The 20719-nt window shown below is 40.2% G+C and overlaps 1 protein-coding gene across 4 annotated transcripts in view; it reads left to right on the forward strand.

The window, feature by feature from the left end:
* Positions 1-20719, forward strand: part of man2a1 (mannosidase, alpha, class 2A, member 1) — a 273921-nt gene that overhangs the window by 80779 nt on the left and 172423 nt on the right. For all 4 annotated transcript variants that reach the window (XM_078566067.1, XM_078566076.1, XM_078566084.1 and 1 more), the window contains 3 exons: positions 7247-7420; positions 13070-13256; positions 15875-16052. In XM_078566067.1, the coding sequence (XP_078422193.1) occupies positions 7247-7420; positions 13070-13256; positions 15875-16052 (539 nt within the window). The remainder of the gene's footprint in view (positions 1-7246; positions 7421-13069; positions 13257-15874; positions 16053-20719) is intronic.

Consider the following 20719-nt stretch of genomic DNA (forward strand, 5'->3'; position numbering starts at 1 on the left):
CCCCCTTTGAATGCAAGTTCCCAATGCTGCACTATGTCTTTGGACTTCAGATGACTTGGTTAGGAATAAGATAGGCATAGAAAAGTGCAATTTATATACATAACAATATAAACAAAAAATATAAGCTCACCCACAATATTGCTTGCCAAGCAGGCAGTGGCAGATCAGCGGCAGCTATTGTTCATCACCTGTTTCATTAGCCTGGTGGTTCATCGGCTTCTAGGGGTTCGTTTCAGTGATGGTTTGGCTGATGTTGCCTTCTGACTCACAGCTACGTCCTGTTATCCTGCAATACCAACTTGTTATTAAATTCACCTCTTTTATTAAATGAGTTTTTTTTCCCCCCAGTTCCATCGCACCTGTTTCCTTCTAAGTTGATCTTATAGAGTCATTACGGCACAGAAGGAGGCCAACCGAGTTCATGCCATGTCTCTATAGTGTAGTCTAGTCAGTTCTGTTACCTTGCTTTATCCCCATACCCTGTAAATTTATTTCCCTCAAGTGCCTATCCAATTTTCTTTTGAAATCATCAATCCTCTGCTTCCACCAGCCCCATAGGCAGCAAACTCCAGGTCATTACAACCTGCTACCTAAAAAAGTTCTTCCCGCAATTCCTCCAAGCATCTCTTGCCCAAAAGGTGAAATATGTGTCCCCCTAGTCTTTGTATCATCAGCTAATGGGAACAGCTTATCTTCGCCTACCTTTTCATATGTTACCTGTCATAATCTTGTACACTCCATAAAATTGCCCTTCAATTTCCTTTGTTCCAAGGAGAACAATCCCAGCTTCTCAAACCGAACCTTGTAGCTAAAATCCTCATCCCTGGAACCATTCTGGTGTCTGCTCTGTACTCTCTCAAGGACATTCTCATTCTCTCTTAAGTGTGGTGACCAGAACAGGATGCAATATTTTAGTTATGGCCTACATCAGCTTTATAACGGTTTAGCATAACTTCCCTGCTTTGTATTCAGTACTTCTATTTATGAAGCCAAAGATTCCTTATGCTTTGCTAATTACTCTCTCAATAATACAATCTCAATATGTTCAGCTGCCTCCAAAGATCTATGCACATGAACCTCCAGGTCCCCCTGCCCCTGCATATTTTTTAGAACTGTGCCATTAAGTCCATATTGCATCTCTGTATCCCTTTGCCAAAACACATTGATACATACACTTCTACATGTCAAATACTATCTGCCACCCTGTCTGTCCATTATGCTAGCCTATCTGTGTCCTGTTGCAGTTGATTGGTATCATCCTCATTTGTTTGCCACCCCTCCAAACTTTGTATCATCAGCAAATTTTCAAATTTTACTTGACATTCCAATATCCAAGTCATTTATGTTATGGAAGGTAGATGGTAAATGCCAAGCTGCTCAAATCCCAGAGGGAAACTTGAAGCAGCTGCTACAACTAGCTGCAATTTGTATTTATTTCGAGATGCGGGCTTTGAATTCAGTAATAATAAGACCACCCCAAGTCTCATTGGTTCTTTTTTACAAAACTAAATTAAACCGTATTAATTTTAAAAAATGATTTTAAGCATACACAGAAGTTTACAAATTACTATTATGATAACATCTGGCTCCCCTAGTTAATCTAACTCCCAGTTACACCTCCATCATGGCAACAATAAAAACATATAGATTTTAAAAGACCCAGGCAAAGTAACATAAAGGGCTTTTGGGACCTTCTCTTTTTCTTCTCCCTACAGTCGTTCCCTCTCCCAGTAAACGGATGACAACTTGGTATCTTCCTTGAGATCCAGAACTCACTTGACATTCACTGTTGCTATAACTTTAGAGCAGCTTATCTAAGATTCTTAGATTTATTTTTCTCAGCAATCTGTTAGTATGTCCAGCTAGAGCGAGACTTAAAGTGCTTCCTTCACCTTAGACATAATCACTAACTGAACTCAAATTGCTTTTGGTTTTTCTGTGTCTTTGGGTCCCTCTCTCTCCCTGTTGATAGGCAACCGCACAGTTTTCTACCTTGTGTTTGTTTTAACTTCCCTTCAAGAGTCATGAAACCTCATTAAAATGCAGGCATCTTTTAAAGCGAAACGAAAACTCATTCTGCCCCCCCACATTTTAGCACACAGATACAGAAATAAAAATTAAACTTAAACTTAAAGATATACATTATTCCTAACATACACAAATACACATATAATTTACTTAAACTATCTCTAGTTCCTAACACTACAAAGTGTTCATTACATATTCTAGCTTTGCCGTGCGCTTCTAAGCATATATCACCTTCTTTGTCCCTAATAGGCACGCTTAACGTTTACATGCAGTGGAAGATTTTTGGCTTTTCTTTCATGATGACTGCCATTCTATTCTCAGAGTCTCTCTTTGCCAGTCATATTTTCCTCTTCACCTTCTGTCTCAACTTATTGTATTTGGCCAGGTTCTTGCTTGAAAGAATTCACCTGACATGCATCATACACCCTCTTTTTTTGTTTCACCGTATTCGCTATCTCCCCGTCATCCAAGGAGCCCTGATTTTTGTTCCCTATTCTTTCATCCTTGTTGGAATGTACCTAGTCCGTACCTGTAACTTCACTTCCTTAAAGATCACCTATGTTTCCATTACCATTTTTCTTGTCGGTCTTTGCTTCGATCTTACCTTGATCGTATCCCTCCCATCTATCAAAGTTAGCCCTTTTCCAATTTAGGAATTTTTCTTTATATTACTCTTCTCTAATACTAATCTAAACTTTATATGATGATCACTCTTATCTAAATGTTCCTCACAGAAACTTGATCCACTTGTCCCAAGAATCTGAGCCCTCCCTCCTGCACCATGCCTCAAGTCATGCATTTATCTTCCCTATCCTCTTAATCCTATTCTCACTAATGCATGGCACTGGGAGTATTCCAGAGATCACTACCTTTGAGATCCTACTTTTTAACTCCCTGTCCTCCCCCATGCACCCTATTCTGCATCCTTTCTATTATATCCTTTACCCCGGTACTCAGAGAGGCAGTATAACATGTGGGACACACGATGACGGTTACCGAAATGCCTGTCTGTCGCGCTAATTATGGAATCTCCTATAACAACTACATTTCCTATTTCCTTCTGTGCAGTCCTTGCCCTTTAGTGTCATCGTTTAGACTGCACTCTTTCAGGATGTCATCACTCCTAGCAGTCTTCATTGCTGAGTACTGGTTTGGCTCACAACCCAGTGACTCCTGCACCTCCTACTTCTTCCTACTCTTGCCACCCATCTACTGTCCTGAAATCTCTCTGACTGTGTGGTGACCATCTCCTGGGACATATGATCCAAGAAACTCGCTACCTTCCAATGTTCCACAGTGACTGCAGCTGCCACTCAAGTTCAAGCAACTGAGACTTGAATCTTTTGATTTCCCAGCTACTAGTGTAAATGAATGCCCTACTTTAAAGAGAGAAAAAAGAGAAATACTTATCCAACAATCACCTGCTTTCCTGTGACTTCACACTTTGATTTATTTTTCTCTTTTTTTCGAGCTTGGTTGGTCCATTCCAAACCACCTCGCTTTTTATTGCACCACTTGTCTCGTTCAGCTCTTGCGTTTGCTGGTGGTCCTGGGATTGCTGTACCATCGCTCTTTATCCACCTGCCAGCCTTGCCCAGCTCTCGCTGCTGGTCTTGGGCCTGCTGTGTCCCTGCTCTTTATGCCCCTGCTGGTCTCACTCAGTTCTCCCCCTTGCTTGTGTCTAGAACCTTCTAACCACTTTCAAGAGGAAATAGGCAAATTAAGATGGGGCCCCATTCTTCTGTAACAATGCTGCAACAGTAGGGCCAGTGTTCTGGAAGAAGTGACCTGAAATGCCCTCATCAAGATATAAGCCTACCTTGTAATCTTGAGTGACACATCCATGTTTATACACTTATACCCTGTGTAAGTAGCTATGTATAGGAGGTCCAAAACAAAAACAGAATTACCTGGAAAAACTCAGCAAGTCTGGCAGCATCGGCGGAGAAGAAATCAGTTAACGTTTCGAGCCTTCATGGCCCTTCGGCAGAACTGGAGCATAGTTAGAAGAAAGGAGAAATATAAATTGGTTTAAGGTGGTGGGGTGGGGGGGGGGGGGGAAGAGACACATTGAGGGTGTGGTGTGATGATTGTGGAGATGAGCAGATAATCAAAAGATGTCACAGACAAAAGGGTCAAAGAGGTGTTGACTCAGAGGTCAACACCTCTTTGACCCTTTTGTCTGTGACATCTTTTGATTATCTGCTCATCTCCACAATCATCACACCACACCCTCAATGTGTCTCTCCCCCCCCCCCCCCCACCCCCCGCCACCTTAAACCAATTTATATTTCTCCTTTCTTCTAACTATGCTCCAGTTCTGCCGAAGGGCCATGAAGGCTCGAAACGTTAACTGATTTCTTCTCCGCCGATGCTGCCAGACTTGCTGAGTTTTTCCAGGTAATTCTGTTTTTGTTTTGGATTTCCAGCATCCGCAGTAGCTTTTAGCTTTTTGTTTTTATCTATGTATAGGAGGTATTGGTTGAAAAGTAAGCACATATTGTGCGTTCCTCAGAATAGTTTATAGAGCAAGCTAACGAACAATTGATCAGCTGTCAAGTGAAGTAGAACAGTTCCACACTGTTAGATTCTGGTTGTTCGCTCTTAAACTGACTACTTGGATAGATAGTCAACAAAAAAGCATTTGGAAAGAGGAAACTGAGACTGTATTCACCTGTAACAGAGAGAGCTGGGTGATATAGATATCAGGTGCCAAAGCCCACCAGTATGGCTAGAAATATGAGGTGTCGCTTTCAAGGTATGCTTGATTGTTAATTTCAAAATTATACTTTTGGCTTGATAAAAGTAAAATACTATGGATGCTGGAAATCAGAAATAAAAACAGAAAATGATGGTAAATACTCAGTGAGTCAAGTAGCATCTGAAGAGAGAAGCAGAGTTGGTGACCCGATTTTGTAGCAGTAATGATGGTGAAACTGTCTGTTCACCATCATTATTCCTTTGAAACTGACAGCAACTTCTGGAGTACACACATGCACAGTTAAATACAGCATTTTCTGTTTTTATTTTGGCTTAATAAGTTTGAGATGGGTTGATTGACCTACTGACTCTTATTGTTTCTGTCTGAAATAGATTAGGTGCCACAATATTCTGTAAATCTCTCATCTAATTTAATGTACATCCTGCATGCCTGGCATCTTCCTAAACTCATGGAAATTAATTTATTTTGAACACAATTAAACATAACCTATTCCCAGTTCCTGTTAAGAAAAAAGGTAAAAACCCTGAAATGTGACGTGATGAATAGTAAAATTACTGATTTCCTTAACCAACCTTTGACAATAAAAGCTCTGTCAAAAATTGTAATAAAAGAACTGGAAGAAATAACTTTGTAATGTTTGTTGCAAATTTTAGGTGTTTCTAATATAGGTATTATTTTGTATTTGTACATTGTCTTTTTTCCACAGGGGCAAGGAAACATATTTGAAGAATATGTTTCTTTAAAACACCTAAAGTCAATTTTAAGACACTTTATTTTATAGAAATTAGAATGCAGAAATTTTGTATGTTGGAAAACTGCCCCTGTTACACTATTACTGCTTAATTATTGACTGTAGTTATGTGTTAGTGGAAGTGCTGTATGGAGACAAAGCACTTCCCCACAGTAAGGGAAATTAGTCCAGGCTGCTTTTGTCTGTTTTGGAACAGCATCAACAGATTTCCCAGAAGCAGGTTTCCTGCTCATACCTTTGCAGGTGGTATGTGACAGAACCATGGAAGTTTGGGACACCGGATATGGGAAAAAGATAAAGCCTAAATATTCTATTATGGGAAGAAAACTTCTGCTGATGAGGGGCGAGACATAAAAGAGACATCCTATCATAAAACCTAGGAAAGTAAATACTTTTATTCTGAAATTTGAGAGCCTTATTGATTTTCAAACTTGACAGGTCATAGAAATTTAAAGACTGACCTAATAACTTATCGGCAACAAACAACAACAACTTTAAACTATAGCACTTTAAAGTAATGAAACATTTTAAGGCACTTCACAGGAGCATTATAAAACGAGTATGACACAGAGCCACATACTAGGTCAGATATTAGGTCAGATGTTCAAAAGCTTTGTCAAAGAAGTAGGTTTTAAGCTGTGTCTTAACGGAAGAAAGCGAGTTAGAGAAGCGGACTGGTGTAGGGAGGGAATTCCGGAACTTAGGACTTAGGAAACTAAAGGCATGGAAACCAGGAATGGAGTAATTAAAATTGGGGATTCTCAAGTGGCCAGAATTAAGAGTGCAGATATCTTGGAGGGCTGTGGGGCTGGATGAGATTTCAGGGTTAGAGAGGGGTGAAACCATAGAAGGATTTGAAAACAAAGATGAGATTTTTAATATCAAGATGTTTCTTGACCGGTCAATGTGGGTCAGCAAGCACAAGGGTGATAGGCGAATGGACTTGGTGTGAGAATTAAGACATGGGCAGCAGCCATTTGTATGACCTCAAGTTTATGGAGGACAGAATATGGGAGACCAGCCACATAGTTGGAATAGTCAAGTCTAGAGTTAGCAAAGGCATGAATGATGCCTTTCAGCTGCAAATGAGCTGAAGCAGGGACAAATGTGGGTGATGTTACAGTGGTGAAAATTGGCAGGCTTAGGGATGGTGCAAATATGTGGTCAGAATCTCCTCTCAGGTCAAATCTGACACCAAGGTTACAAACAGATTGTTTTAGTCTCAGACTGTTGTCAGGTAGAGGGGTCATATTGATGACAAGAGAATGGAGTTTAGAGCAGTGACTGAAAACAGTGTCTTCAGTTCTCTAAATATTTAATTGGAGGAAATTTCTGCTCATCCACTACTGGGTGTCGGATACCCGTTTTTATAATTTTCCAATAGTGGAGGATCCCATTATAACTTAGGTTTGGTAGTCTGTTTAAGAAATGTTTCAGCTCATTTATAGTGATACACCACTTTAAGGGAACAGTTCTTTGATCCTTATTAGGCTTTATGTAAAAGGTAGTTATCTACATGTTTTAAATTTTAATTCGTTCCCAGATCTAAGCATGTGTGTACAGACTTTGAAATGCAAACACATATACTTACACGATCATAATACTTTGTATAGCTGAGCTGTGGAACTTGCTTCTGAAACAATGTTGAAATATATTTTTGTCCTTCTATGTAAAATAACCATTTCCCTTTCCCTTGGGCTGCCAGTTTAATAACTTATATAATGTATTTTTGTTTACTGTAACAGGAATAAAACCTAGATCAGGGTGGGCTATTGATCCATTTGGGCACACACCTACTATGGCATACCTGTTAAAACAGACAGGTATTTCAAATATGCTAATTCAAAGAGTCCACTATTCTGTGAAGAAATATTTGGCTAAACAAAGGAACTTGGAATTCTTTTGGCGACAGAATTGGGGTATGTAAAATTAGTATATTGTATTCAATGGCACAATCACCGATTGTAAAACACTGAGGCAGCAGTTCTTAAATTTCTAATGCAATAAGTATTATGTGCAATTTTAATAGCTTTTGATACCAGTGTTAATTTATACACCAGTTAATTTGTTGTTGAATCCATATCTTGCACTGCTCCACACCAGCAAATGGCCTCCTTCAGTGTCGTAAATTTTCTATTATTTTCATGATTTCTATGACATCATTATCTATGCTGGGTAAAGGGCTGAACAAAATAGGTGCAAATAGGTTCAATTCCATAAACGATCGACTTATATAATTTTCAAATAATAATGCAATAGCCATGGAATTCAATCTCCAAAGTAAAAATTCCAGAATACATTTAATAAAAATGATATTTGACTAATTAAATCATACTAAATCAATAACCCTGATGTTCTCCATCACATGCACTGCTATTGTTATAAAACAGTGTATCCTGTGATGCACTGTGAACAATGCCAAGGAAGTTCTGCTAGTCATGAATAAGTATTTCAAAATATTTCATACTAAAATATTAATTAACAGAAACAATTATTTCTCTTTCTGTAATTATTAATGCCAGGGTAGCAGGGTCATTTGAAACCTTGGGTTGGTTGTCCTCCCTCTGTTGTGAGTCACCCAAGCCCAGGTAAGGGTCCCATGCTTAGGGTTATGAGTCATGACCAACAGTGGAAACAGCAAATTTATGGTGGTGATGGCAGGAGAGCGAGAACTTCGAAGAATATCGTCTACTTGCAGGCAGAGAATCCTTTGGGAAGAGGACTTGCATTTCCTTTAAGCACACACGAGGAAGGCAACAGGAAACCACTTCATGTTTTCTTTCCCCTAGTCATATTGCTCATTGAAATTGAAAATGAGAGGATTTTACGAACAAATGAAGAGGAAAGCAACAAGACGGTGAGATGTGGAGAAATGAGCAGAGAACTTTCCCTTAGGTAGATCATTGCTACAATTATTTGTTCAGCACCAGAAGCTACCAAATTATCACTTGTTAGTACAGAACTTGAGTATTGCTGAAAAAAAGCTGTCAAAACTTTTCATCTTGCACACATATGACAGATGCAAGAATGCCAAATTTCAAAGGGAACAAGAATTTATACTGCATGAAATTTAGTGTTCTTGCATCTGTCCTGATAAGTGCAAGATGAAAAGTTTTGAGAGCATATTTTTTTTCAGCAATAGCTACCAAATAAACTGATTGCTGCTCTGACTATGTACCCAATAGGAAATGGATTTGTTCATTTTTGTACAGATGTAACAAACATGAACAAAGAAAATGATAGTTCCTTGCTAATGGTACCCTTGTTCCAGGTGAAGCCATCACCCTCTCCCACTGGGGCCATTCCTTTGTTATGGTCCCCGCTTTTGTTCCCTTGCATCCAAGGGACACAGACTTGAACGTGTTTGCCACACAACTGGTTTAGCCATCCATCGCCAGGTGGCTGGACCACATTGAGGATTATCAGCCCTGCTTTCCTCTGCCAAAACAAGTATAAATAGCCTATGGATTCCTTTGTGACTATTGAGACCATCCATTTAGTCACATGCTAAACCCCCCACCACACCACCCCCCCAGCCCCCCCTCACCTCCCTAAGTAGAAACCTACAGCCTTCTCTGGTTTTTCTCCTATCCGCCCATGAGCTCTCCAAGCTCATTTTGCCTATGAGATTCACATCTTGCTTCGTTGACAAGACTCCCACTGAAGTACTAACTACCCAACTTCCCTTCCTGGTCCCTATGTTTCCTGACATTATAAATAATTCCTTCTCCTCAGGTACTGCCCTTCTCCCTTTCAAAACTAATGTCACTGTATTATGACACAGCCAATGATAAAGGCTGAGTTGCTCAAATCCCAAAGGGAAACTTGAAACAACTGTCATAACCTATTTTTGCAACTTGTATATTTCGAAATGCAGGCTTTGAATTTAGTAGCAATAAGACCACCGAGTCTCAAGAGGTTTTTCTATAAAACTAAATTAAACATTTATTAATACAGGAAAAATTGTTAGCACAATGTCTATAAAATTACTACTATAATAACTACAAAAATCCCCTAATTAATCTGACTCTCAGTTCCACCCCTGTTAAGGCAACAGTAAAACTCATAGATTTAAAATGACCCCAGGCACAGCACATTTGACCTTACTAATTCAATATGAGGTCCTTTGCAGACACAGTTGCAGGTGTACAGGCTGGTTAGATCTTAAATGCCTCTCTCTCTCTGTCTGTCTGTCTGTCCTGTCCCCTATTGCCCTGCGCAGTCGGTCTGCTCCACCTTGTTTCTAATCTTTCCTATCGGATGATGGGCGGAGCACCTCGAGACAATACCTGACAATATTCTGGCAGTAGTACTGAAGACCTGCAGTCCAGAACTAGCCAAGCCAGTACATCTACAACGCTGTCATCCACCCGGCAATGTGGAAAGATGCCGAGGTATGTCCTGTCCAAAATTAGCAGGACAAAACCAACCCGGCCAATTCCAGCCCCATCAATCTACTTTTGATCAGCACCAAAGTGATGGAGAGTGTCAACAACACTGCTATCAAGCGGAACTTAATCAGCAATAACCTACTCACTGAGGTTCAGTTTGGGTTCTGCCAGGGCACTCAGCTCCTGAACTCATTTATGAATGAAACATGGATGAATGAGCTGAAGTCCAGAGGTGAGGTGAGAGTGGCTGCTCTTGACATCAAGGTAGCACTTGACCGAGTGTGGCATCAGTGATTCCTAGCAAAACTGGAGTCAATAGGAATCAGGGGGAAAACTCTCCACAGGTTGGAGTAATACTTAGCATGAAGGAGGGCATTCGTGATTGTTGGAGGTCAATCATCTCAGTGCCAGGACATCGCTGCAGGACTTCCTCAGAGTAGTGTCCAAGGCCAAACTACCTCCATCATAAGGTCAGAAGTAGACTGCACAATGTTCAGCACTATTTGTGACTTCTAAGATACGGAAGCAGTCTGTGTCCATATGCAGCAATATCCAGGCTTGGACTGATAAGTGGCAAGTCACATAGACACCACACAAGTGCCAGGCAATGACCTTCTCCAGCAAAAGAGAATCTAACCATTTCCCCTTGCTATTCAATGGTATTGCCATCACTGAATTCTCCTCTATCATCATTCTAAGGGTTACCATTGACCAGAAGCTGAACTGGACTAGCTATATAAATACTGTGGCTGCAAGAGCAGGTCAGAGGCTGGGATTTCTGCAATGAGTAACTGACCTCCTGACTCCCCAAAGCCTATCCACCACCTACAAGGCACAAGTCAGAAGTGTGATGGAATACTCTCCACTTGCCTGAATGAGCGCAGCACCAACAACACTCAAGAATCTGGACACCATTCAGGACAAAGCAGCTGGCATGACTGGCACCCCATTCACTGCCTTCAACATTCACTCCCTCCACCACCAGTGCATAGTGGCAGCAGTGTGTATCATCTACAAGATGCAGTGCAGCAACTCATCAAGGATCATTCGACAGCACCTTCCAAACCTGTGGCTTCTACCATCTAGAAGGACAAGGGCAGCTGGTGCATGGGAATACCAGAATCTGCAAGCTCCCTTCCAAACCACACACCATTCTGACTTGGAACTATATCACCATTCCTTCACTGTCGCTGGATCAAAATCCTAGAACTCACTCCCTAATAGCACTGTGGGTGTACCTAAACCACATGGCCTGCAGCAGTTCAAGAAGGTGGTTCACCACCACCTTCTCAAGGGCAATTAGGGATGGGCAATAAATGCTGGCCTATCCAGAGACGCCTTCACCCCCATGAAAGAATTAAGAAAAAATGGGTACTCTTCCAGCCCCATACCATTAACCCTGGAGTAACCCTAGAATCTATCCTTGGCTCCCTCCCCTTCCATGTCTATATGTTGTCCCTTGGTAACATTATCTGAAAAATGAGTTAAAGTTTCATATCATAGAATCAATGAATGGTAAAACAGAGAAGGAGACCATTTGGCCCATTATACTTCTGCTGGCTCTTTGAAAGAGTTAAAAATAACAGGTTAACTCTTTTACAAAACAGTGCTCCTCTCATGGTGTAGTCTGGGCTCTGCTGACACTCAACTATACACTCTGACACCTTTCTTGATTCCTCCACTACCTTTGAACAATTAGACTTATTGTTCAACATCCAGCTGTAATGCCTACTAAAATGTTACTCATGCCTTTTTCACCCCCAGACTCAATCATTCTAATGGTCTCCTGGATAAGTTCATACAGAACTTTGCTATCTCATTTCAAGCTCCACTTCCCTATCAGACCTATGCTTGGTGAACTATATTGGCTCCTGGCCCATAATGTCTACAACTTAGAATTCCCATCCTTGTGTTCAAATCCCTATCTCCTTAATCATCTTCAACCCTATAACTCTCTGAGAACTGTTCCTTTACCTTTGGCAGCCACACGTTCAGCTGTCTAGGCCCTGAAATTTCCCCCTAAATCTCCCTGGCTCTCCACCTCCCTGTCTTCCTTTAAGACCTTTTCTAAAATGCACCTCTGACCAAGATTTTACCTTTGGAAGTCTCTTTTGGCTCAGTAAACATAGAAACTAGGAGCAGGAGTTGGCCATTCGGCCCTTTGAGCCTGCTTCGCCATTCATTATGATCATAGCTGATCATCCAACTCAAACACCAACAATGAAACATTTTTAATGTTTATATTTTCTTTTGCCCAGTCTCATACTTTGTGATTCAGTTTAAATGAATTGGGATATTTCTCAATGCTAAAAGCGCAACATAGCCGCGAGAAGTTGCCTAAAATTTAAGGTGGCAGGATACGGGCAGGAGCCAGTTATGTCAGCATGAAACATAGGGTAAAATTTTGCTGTGGCAGAACATGTAATGATATCTGCTGTTAATTTAAGCTTGTCGTTGCACATTAGCTTTTTAATTTTTTTTGCATGGCAAATTGTTGAATGCGCAAGCTAATAATGATACATCGAGGGACTTGAGTGATCAGACAAGCAACAGTGTATCTCCTTAGCCAACCAGATTGAAGGATTGTGAAAGACAGTACAAGAACTGAGAAGGAAATGTAAATTAGAGTGGCTGAATTCAATGTCAAAGCAGGTACAGAAGAAGAAATAAGGGGAAGAAAAGATTAGTTTAAGAGGGGAAGCAAAAGTGACAAAGGCAAAGTTTAAAAAAATACAATTTTTAAAATCTCCAGCAGTTAAAGCCTGAAGGATTGAGACTCTGTACATGTAATAATTCATTTCAGTATAAGGGAGGTTGACTGGCAGTAATGAACACTTAACACGTGTTAAAAGGGTATTTAAAGGTGCCAAAACAGTTCAGTGCAACTTGGACTGCAACCTTTGGATATTTGAATTTAACTGTGCAACTGCCCCTTGAAGTTGCTACATCATCTGTGCATAAATAACAGTGTGTCCATTGGTAGGAAAAATCTGGCTATAATATAAAAGGTAAACATGAAAATTGTTTCTTGTTGGTATTACTGATACCAGAAAGTTTTAAAAACACAGTTGTCATCACCATTTTCATTGTTATGAGCTTCTTTGCATATTGGAAGTTCAGTTGCTAATATATTACCTTTTCGCTTTCACTCATACCCTGTTTTTATTTTAACTTCAGATCAGAATGGAAACACAGACATCTTATGTCAAATGATGCCCTTCTATAGCTATGATGTTCCTCATACTTGTGGCCCTGATCCTAAAATCTGCTGTCAGTTTGACTTCAAGCGTCTTCCTGGAGGCAGAATTAGCTGTCCTTGGAGGATACCTCCAGTTGAAATACATGATGACAATGTACAGGAAAGGTAAATTGTCTAAAATCTTCAATCATCAAATTCAAGAATTACTTCAACAGTCATAGGAAGTAAATTTTACACACCACCTTATGATCATTGAGAGGGGGCTAACAGCATATTTATTTCCTGCCGTCTCTGGCATGAAAATTGTATGTGGCTCAGGGAAATTCAGAGCTCCCATCTACGTTTATTGTACCCACCAAATATTACAAGTGTGATCTCACCTGGAGAAATCAAGGAATAAAACATCTTTGAGTTGTTTTGGCATAAAATGGCATTGTGATGTTGGAGTATCAAGGATGTGAGCCACCTCCTTCCTGTCTCTTAGAAAAACGCTTATCTTCCTCTCCTAGTATGTTGTACAGGGAGGAGGGCCCTCAATTTATTTTCACATTTGTCATCTGTGTGCTTAAGTAATATTTAGACACTTTAAAGGAGATTTACACTGCTTTTGGCAATTTTCCTATGCATTTACAAAAGCGGAAAGACCACAATGTGGTGTTACGATGCCTACATTAAAGCATTGTGCAAAATGCAATCAAGTTCTTAGCATTATGACTTAGGTACTGAGTTCCAATTGTATTACCTTCACAGCTAATCTACCTGAGATGAGTTTAGTGGGTTGATTAGGGGGCTATGTGACTCACCTACTTAGTGCCATTACCAGCTGAGTCATCGAAGAGCGTTGTCTCTGTTAATGGCAGAGGACTTTTCCAAATAATGGATAGCTGGGACTTCTGTTTACCTGAGTATTTGCAACATAACAGTGCCGGTCTTGATTACTGATTACGGTAATTGGTTTTTTAAAAACGGTCAGTAAAATTCTAGGAGCATTTAAGTGATTAATTGATTGTATCTCTTCTCCGAGAATCTTTAGGAACACAGTGACAGGAATGTACAGGACCAGAAAAGACCACTGTGTGTCATGAGGTTATCCCTTTTCCCCAAATGATAGATTACCACCTAACTGCATTTTCTTATATTGTTGAACTGACCGGCAGTAACTAGGAAAACAAGACCCATTGCCATTCTCTGAATTTTCCTGGCTTGAACCCATGTAGACTGTCATTTCTCCTTTACTTTCCCCATGGGAGAAGGGAGACCAGAAGTTGAATCCCCATCCTCGCTGTGCTCTCTGTATTGAGGATTAGCTTCTCAAATAGCCAAAGAAAGCCACCACCTTGAATCAGAAACCTGCCACGCCACCACATTCCCCGGCCTTCCCGCCACCCCCACAAGTCGTTCTTGCATTACATGTGCGAATGTCTCAGAAATATATGAATGGTATTGCCTCATCTCATGGTCCCAAACTGATACGGTACATCAGAGTGTACTATTTTTTGGTCACTTCTTCTAATTCCACACTAATGGATCTAATTAACATGTAGAATAACTTGTATGTTCTTGAGAATTAGCCCTTTGTAAACGGAGTTTAACTCAATAGTCACATTCTTAGCATTCATTTTCTGGATCTGGGCATCACAGGAAAGTCCAGCATTTATTGCCCATTCCTAGTTTCCTAGATCAGGTTGTATTGGGGCTTCTGCTGGTACTGCTGCAGTTGTGCGTGTTGAAGGTGCACCCACAAAGCTGTTAGGTATGGATTTGCTGAATGTTGATCCAGCAACAATGAAGGAACAGCGATATATGTCCAAATCAGGATGGATTGTGTTTGGAAAGGAGGTGTGAGGTGATGGTGTCTTGCTATTCTTGTCCTTTATAATGTTGGAGTCTGCAGGTTTGAAAGGTTATGCCTTAGGTGAATCCTGTAGGTGGTATACACTATAGCTATAGTACACTGGTGGTGGAGGAGTTGATGTTTAGGCTGAAGCAAGTGAACTGCTCTGTCTGGGATCGTAATATAAACTACTAATTGTAAAATTCTATGTGGGCCAAATTGGTAAACATCTCAAAACATGCCAAATTTTCTTTGTTTGCTTTAATCTGTCCATTATTTATTGATCTCTTTTTTTAACCTGCATAACAACAGGTTGCTATGAAATAATTAATTGGCCATGAAGCAGTTTGCCACTTCCTGAGATCATGAAATACAAGCCTGTCATGATCATGAAATGTAATCCCTTTTGTAGAATCTCATCATCTTGCCCTAGAAATTCTTCCCCAATAGTAGCTGCAGTTATTTTTTTATTTTTGTGCCGCCTTTTGACTGGCTAACACTGAGGGATGATAGAAGGAAAAAGAAGGTAAGAATGAACAAAAGAAGAGGAGAGAACATAATTTATTTCTTTCATACTTAACCCTGGGGTTTGATCTTTCAGGTGTACAAATTTGGGAATACCACAAAATTTAACTGAAGGAGAGGAATAAAATATCTTGGAAACAAAGAAAATAGACTAAAATATATGAATGTATATTTAAAACACAGCACAAGATAAAACTTGACTCAGTTGGTAACACTCCCAGCTTTGGATCCCATTCTGGGTTTTGCTGAGACACCGAATTAAATGTGAAGCAAAGTAATTCGTTACAGATGATAAGACACTAAGTAAATGCAAGTTCTTTCTTCCTTTCTACTTGTGCTTTGCTAAAAGTACACATGGTACACTTTTTAAATGATCACTACTAAGTACATCAAATATTTTAAGTCTGTTCTCTTTATTTTGAAGAGCCAAACTCATCTTAGACCAGTACAGAAAAAAGTCCAAACTTTACCGCACCAAAGTGGTTTTGATTCCTTTGGGGGATGATTTTCGCTACGACCAATGGTCAGAGTGGGACCAACAGTTTCAAAATTATCAGAAGCTGTTTGATTATATGAACTCCCATCCAGAGCTCCATGTTAAGGTATGTTAAAACCTAGAGTGCAGTATATGTTAAGCACAAGTATATATTTTAATGTGAAGGAATACATTTATTTTACCATTTTGTTTTCTGTAGTCTATACAGATTGTGAAGTGATTTTAAATTCTTAATTTAAAGTTTTCCACATATAAACTGATGGTTTCTCTAAAAAAAACATACAAAAACATTGAATAAGAAAAGACCAACTGTCTCCTACAGTCACATTGCAACCAAGCATCATACTTCCTAACTGCCTGAGTTGGCATTTCATTCCAAAGGTCAAAGACCCTCTGCGAAAAGAAAACTGATACCCATTTTTATGCAACTTATAATCATTTCCCCTGTTTTTTTTTCTTTAACCTTTCTAATTCATCTATCCACATTTACAGTCTTATCCGTTTATTATTTTAAACACCTCAAATTTCCCTTAAGTCTGTGCCTTTCTGGAGTAAACGGACCCAGTCCTCTCGTATATTGTGGTAACCATGGCCTTTTAAAGATAGATAATAATTTAATGGCCCTCATCTGAACCATTTCCAGGCCATATAATCACTCATCATGTAAGGGGACCAAAATTGGGCACAGTATTCTAAATGAAGCCTGACTGCATTTTGTCCATCATAGCACCTTTTGTTTTATATTGGATCATCCTAGCAACGCAGCTTAATAGTCCATTTGCATTTGCTTTGGCCTTGTAGCACTGGTCATGAACCATTATAGATTTGTTACTATAACATGTAAGTCTTCTTCCTGCCAAAAGATTTTAATTTGAAATCTTGCATTGTATACACATGCTTGGTAATGTTACCAGCCACTCAGCTCCTGACCTCATTACAGCCTTGGTTCAAACATGGACAAAAGAGCTGAACTCCCAAGGTGAGGTGAGAGTGACTGCCCTTTACATCAAGGCCATATTTGACCAACTGTGGCATCAAGGAACCCTAGCAAAACTGGAGTTAATGGGAATCGGGGGAAAACTCTCTGCTAGTTGGAGTCAAACTTAGTACAAAGGAAAATGGTTGTGGTTGCTGCAGGTCAGTCATCTCAGCTCCAGGACATCACTGCAGGAGTTCCTCAGGGTAGTGCCCTCAGCCCAACCATCTTCAGCTGCTTCATCAATGACCTTCCTTCCATCATAAGGTCAGAAGTGGGGATGTTCGCTGATGATTACACAATGTTCAGCACTATTCGCAACTCCTCAGATACTCCATGTCCAAATGCAGCAAGACCTGCACAATATCCAGACTTGGGCTGACAAGTGGCAAGTAACATTCGTGCCACACAAGTGCAGGCAATGACCATCTCCAACAAGAGAGAATCTAACCATCGCCCCTTGATGTTCAATGGCATTGAAACCACAACCATTACCATCTAAAATAACAAGAGCAGCAGATAGATAGGAACATCACCACCTGGAACTTCCTCTCCAAGTCACCCACTGCCCTGACTTGGAAATATACCGCCGTTCCTTCACTGTCGCTGGGTCAAAATCCTGGAACTCCCTTCCTAACATCACTGTGGATGTACCTACACCACATGGACTGCAGTGGTTCAAGAAGGCAGCTCAGCACCACTTTCTCAAGGGCAACTAGGGATGTGCAATCAATGCTGACCCAGCCAATGAAGCCTGCATCCTGTGAATGAATAAAAAAAAATCTCATGTATTCTGAATCAAAACCTGAGCAAAGACAAGGTGTAAAAATTTAGGTTTAATTTTTTCTGTCAAATGTCTTCACAAAGTACGGAATGACCTGGATAGATTATGGGTGGAATCTTCTAATCTGGATTATAACTTGGGTGGCTGGAGTGAACATCAGAATGAATTCCGCTCAGAGGCGGGCAATCTCGCGCTGGTCAGCTCATTAGATATACATGTTACTCCAGTAAGATTGGTTGTGGTGGAAGAATTAATCCAGGCTGGTCTTTTTGGTTCAATGGTTTATTTTCAAGACAACTTCTCAGTGCTACTGACTTCCAAGTAGCTTCCACACAAAGTGTTCCAACTGTATTTTTTTATTCTATTTAGATGGGATAATCAATGCCCATCACCTGTTTAACTAGCAATTATCTTTAACAAGGTGATTACCATATTGACAGATTCCCCTTTTCTTTTTAAATTAAAACTTTAAAAAAGACTTAAAGAACATTTTTTTAAACAAACAGAAGGAAATAATGTCATGTATTCCCACATCTATAATTCCTGTATTTCTTTTACCAAATATGTACATATATAAACAATTATAAAACACAAAAAAGTTTTTTTTTTTCATTGCGTCGTTGGAAAATAAGACACCCCTCTTCCAATACATTTAATAATTTCTTAGAACAGGCACATCTTTTCGTAAAACAGCCTGATAGTTGGTAACTCACGTCAACCCATTTTATCTTAAAGATCTCTCTTCCCTCTAACATTTCTTTTATGCTGGCCAGGTCTATTCTTAACCTTTTTTCAGTGACACTTTTCGTGGAATGAATGTTGTCCCAATGAGACTGGTTATCAACATAACATTCTATGGGCAAACATTTCCCACATTGCCCCTTATATAATATTTCTGTCAGTATAATGGATAAATAAACCCCCATATCTAATGCTCCTACCAAGGCTAGTGTCTGAGCAGCTAAGGTACCTTTCATTACCCTTTTTATTTTCTTAGCCTTCCAAGCCAGTGGGCAACATTTATCATTCTTTCCCAGCAAGGATATGATAAACCCTGCTGTGCTAGAGTACCCATCTGGAAAATTGGCATGTGAAGCATCGCTAAAAATGACCAACATCACATCTTCTGGATCACCCAAGGCTGGAAACTTGAGCACACATCTCTCAGAATTTAATTTTTTTAAGTGTTTTATTTGCTCTTAGAACTTGCTCAACTGTAGCATGTTTCATCATGGTACTCAGCTCCAATACATCATACCTAGCATTAGGCCTAGTCAGAATGCACAACCAGTCCAACTGCCCAATCAAGCTTCTGAACTGTTCCGTTCCTTCATTGGTAGTAGGATCCTCTTTTTGTGAGGATCTACCACGAATTATTGGGATATGGTTAACATTTTCTAGATAAGGTTGTTGATTCAATAATACTCCTAACTTGCTCTGCTTAATGTCTAAACCTAAGCATTTAAAGGCCCCTGAAACCTGACTTCCAACCTGGAATTCCTTCTTTATCTTCTCGATTACCCATTGTTCAAATTCTACAGAGCCTCCTCACAGGAACTCATCAACATGCATGATAAAGATTCCAACTAGTTTTTCCTTATGGTACCAGCAGAACATCGCAGGGTCTGCCTATAACTGAATGCAACCTGTTTTCAACTGGACAGACCTCACGGAAAAATACCAAACTCTTGATGCATCATTCAATCAATAAACACAATTATTCCATTTCCATAGCTTTCCTTCTACATCTCTGGCTTCTTTGGGTGGTTTCAAAAAAATTCACTTTGAAACTTCTCCCCCTGTAAAAACGCAGCCTTTATATCGATCGATTTACACTCCCAGGAATAGGATGCCAAAATAGTTGAAAAAATCTTCAAGCTCACTTTCCCCGCAGTAGTCGAGTCCATTCTGACATCCTGATCTCCTAGTCTCTCTTCAAAGCCTCGGGCTATTAATCTCACTTTGGCCTTATATGTGCCGTCTGGGAGTACCTTTTCTGTACAGGTACATCTGTGAGATAAAGCTGGCTGTCCTCTGTTGGGTATTTCAGAATAAATCCCAAATTCCTTCCAACTTTCTAACTCTTTCCGTTTGGTTTCCTCTATCAGTTTACTTTCCAATTTATTAGCAAATACTAGAATCTCTCGGTCGTAAGGACTTCTACTCCTATTGAGATTCCTAGCTTGCTCCCTAGACCTCATTCTTGTTAAGCTATGGCCTCTACTCACATTCATCTCCCTTTCTGGACTACTACTGTATGATCTTCCTCCTGTGCAACCAGAACCCCATTCGCAAGTCTGTGATTTTTTTCTAGGGTCACAACCACTTTCTGGTCCACCCTCAGAATTCATACTGCGCTTTCTAGGTTTCCATATCTTTACCTCGGTTTGCCAATCGATAGGTCTTGTCTCCCCTCCTTCATCCTGCACATTTAGCCAATGTTTGTATTTACCAGCGACCTTTCCTGCTCTCCTTATGATGGTGGTATCCCTCCACACACTGGTCCCTTCTGGCATGTATGTTACCTTTGTTCCTACTTTGGGTAGTTGCCCTTTTGGACAAATAGCATTATCCTGTACCTCAGTGTTACTTTGTTCATAGTCAATCAACCCGGTATCTGCCATTGTTTGCTTCCTCATAATTACCCAGTGTGTGCGTATGTGAAGTGCATGGTGCCTCCTCACGTTCTATGCCCTGTAGTTTGATTGCTGTGTTGCACAATTACTACTTTCCCATCACTCTCTATTACCTTGCCAGGTCCATTCCACTCTTTCTGGCAATCCCATATACCATGTCTCCTTGTCTAAACTACATCCCCAATGGTCTTATGTGGTGCTGTTGGGCCTGCCGAATATTCTCAGAAACCTCAGCTTTAATTAAAGCTTTTCTGTCCGCATGCAAAGTGTTCACATGAGCAGAAAAGGTGGAGCTAATGCTCATCCCTTCTAGAGCAGGGGGAGCATCTGACAACACTGAAGGTAACTTCGGATTCTTCTGTACACCAACTGGTAGG

The sequence above is a fragment of the Cetorhinus maximus genome, chromosome 2, assembly GCF_964194155.1.
Source record: "Cetorhinus maximus chromosome 2, sCetMax3.hap1.1, whole genome shotgun sequence".
In the NCBI taxonomy this organism is placed as follows: domain Eukaryota; kingdom Metazoa; phylum Chordata; class Chondrichthyes; order Lamniformes; family Cetorhinidae; genus Cetorhinus; species Cetorhinus maximus.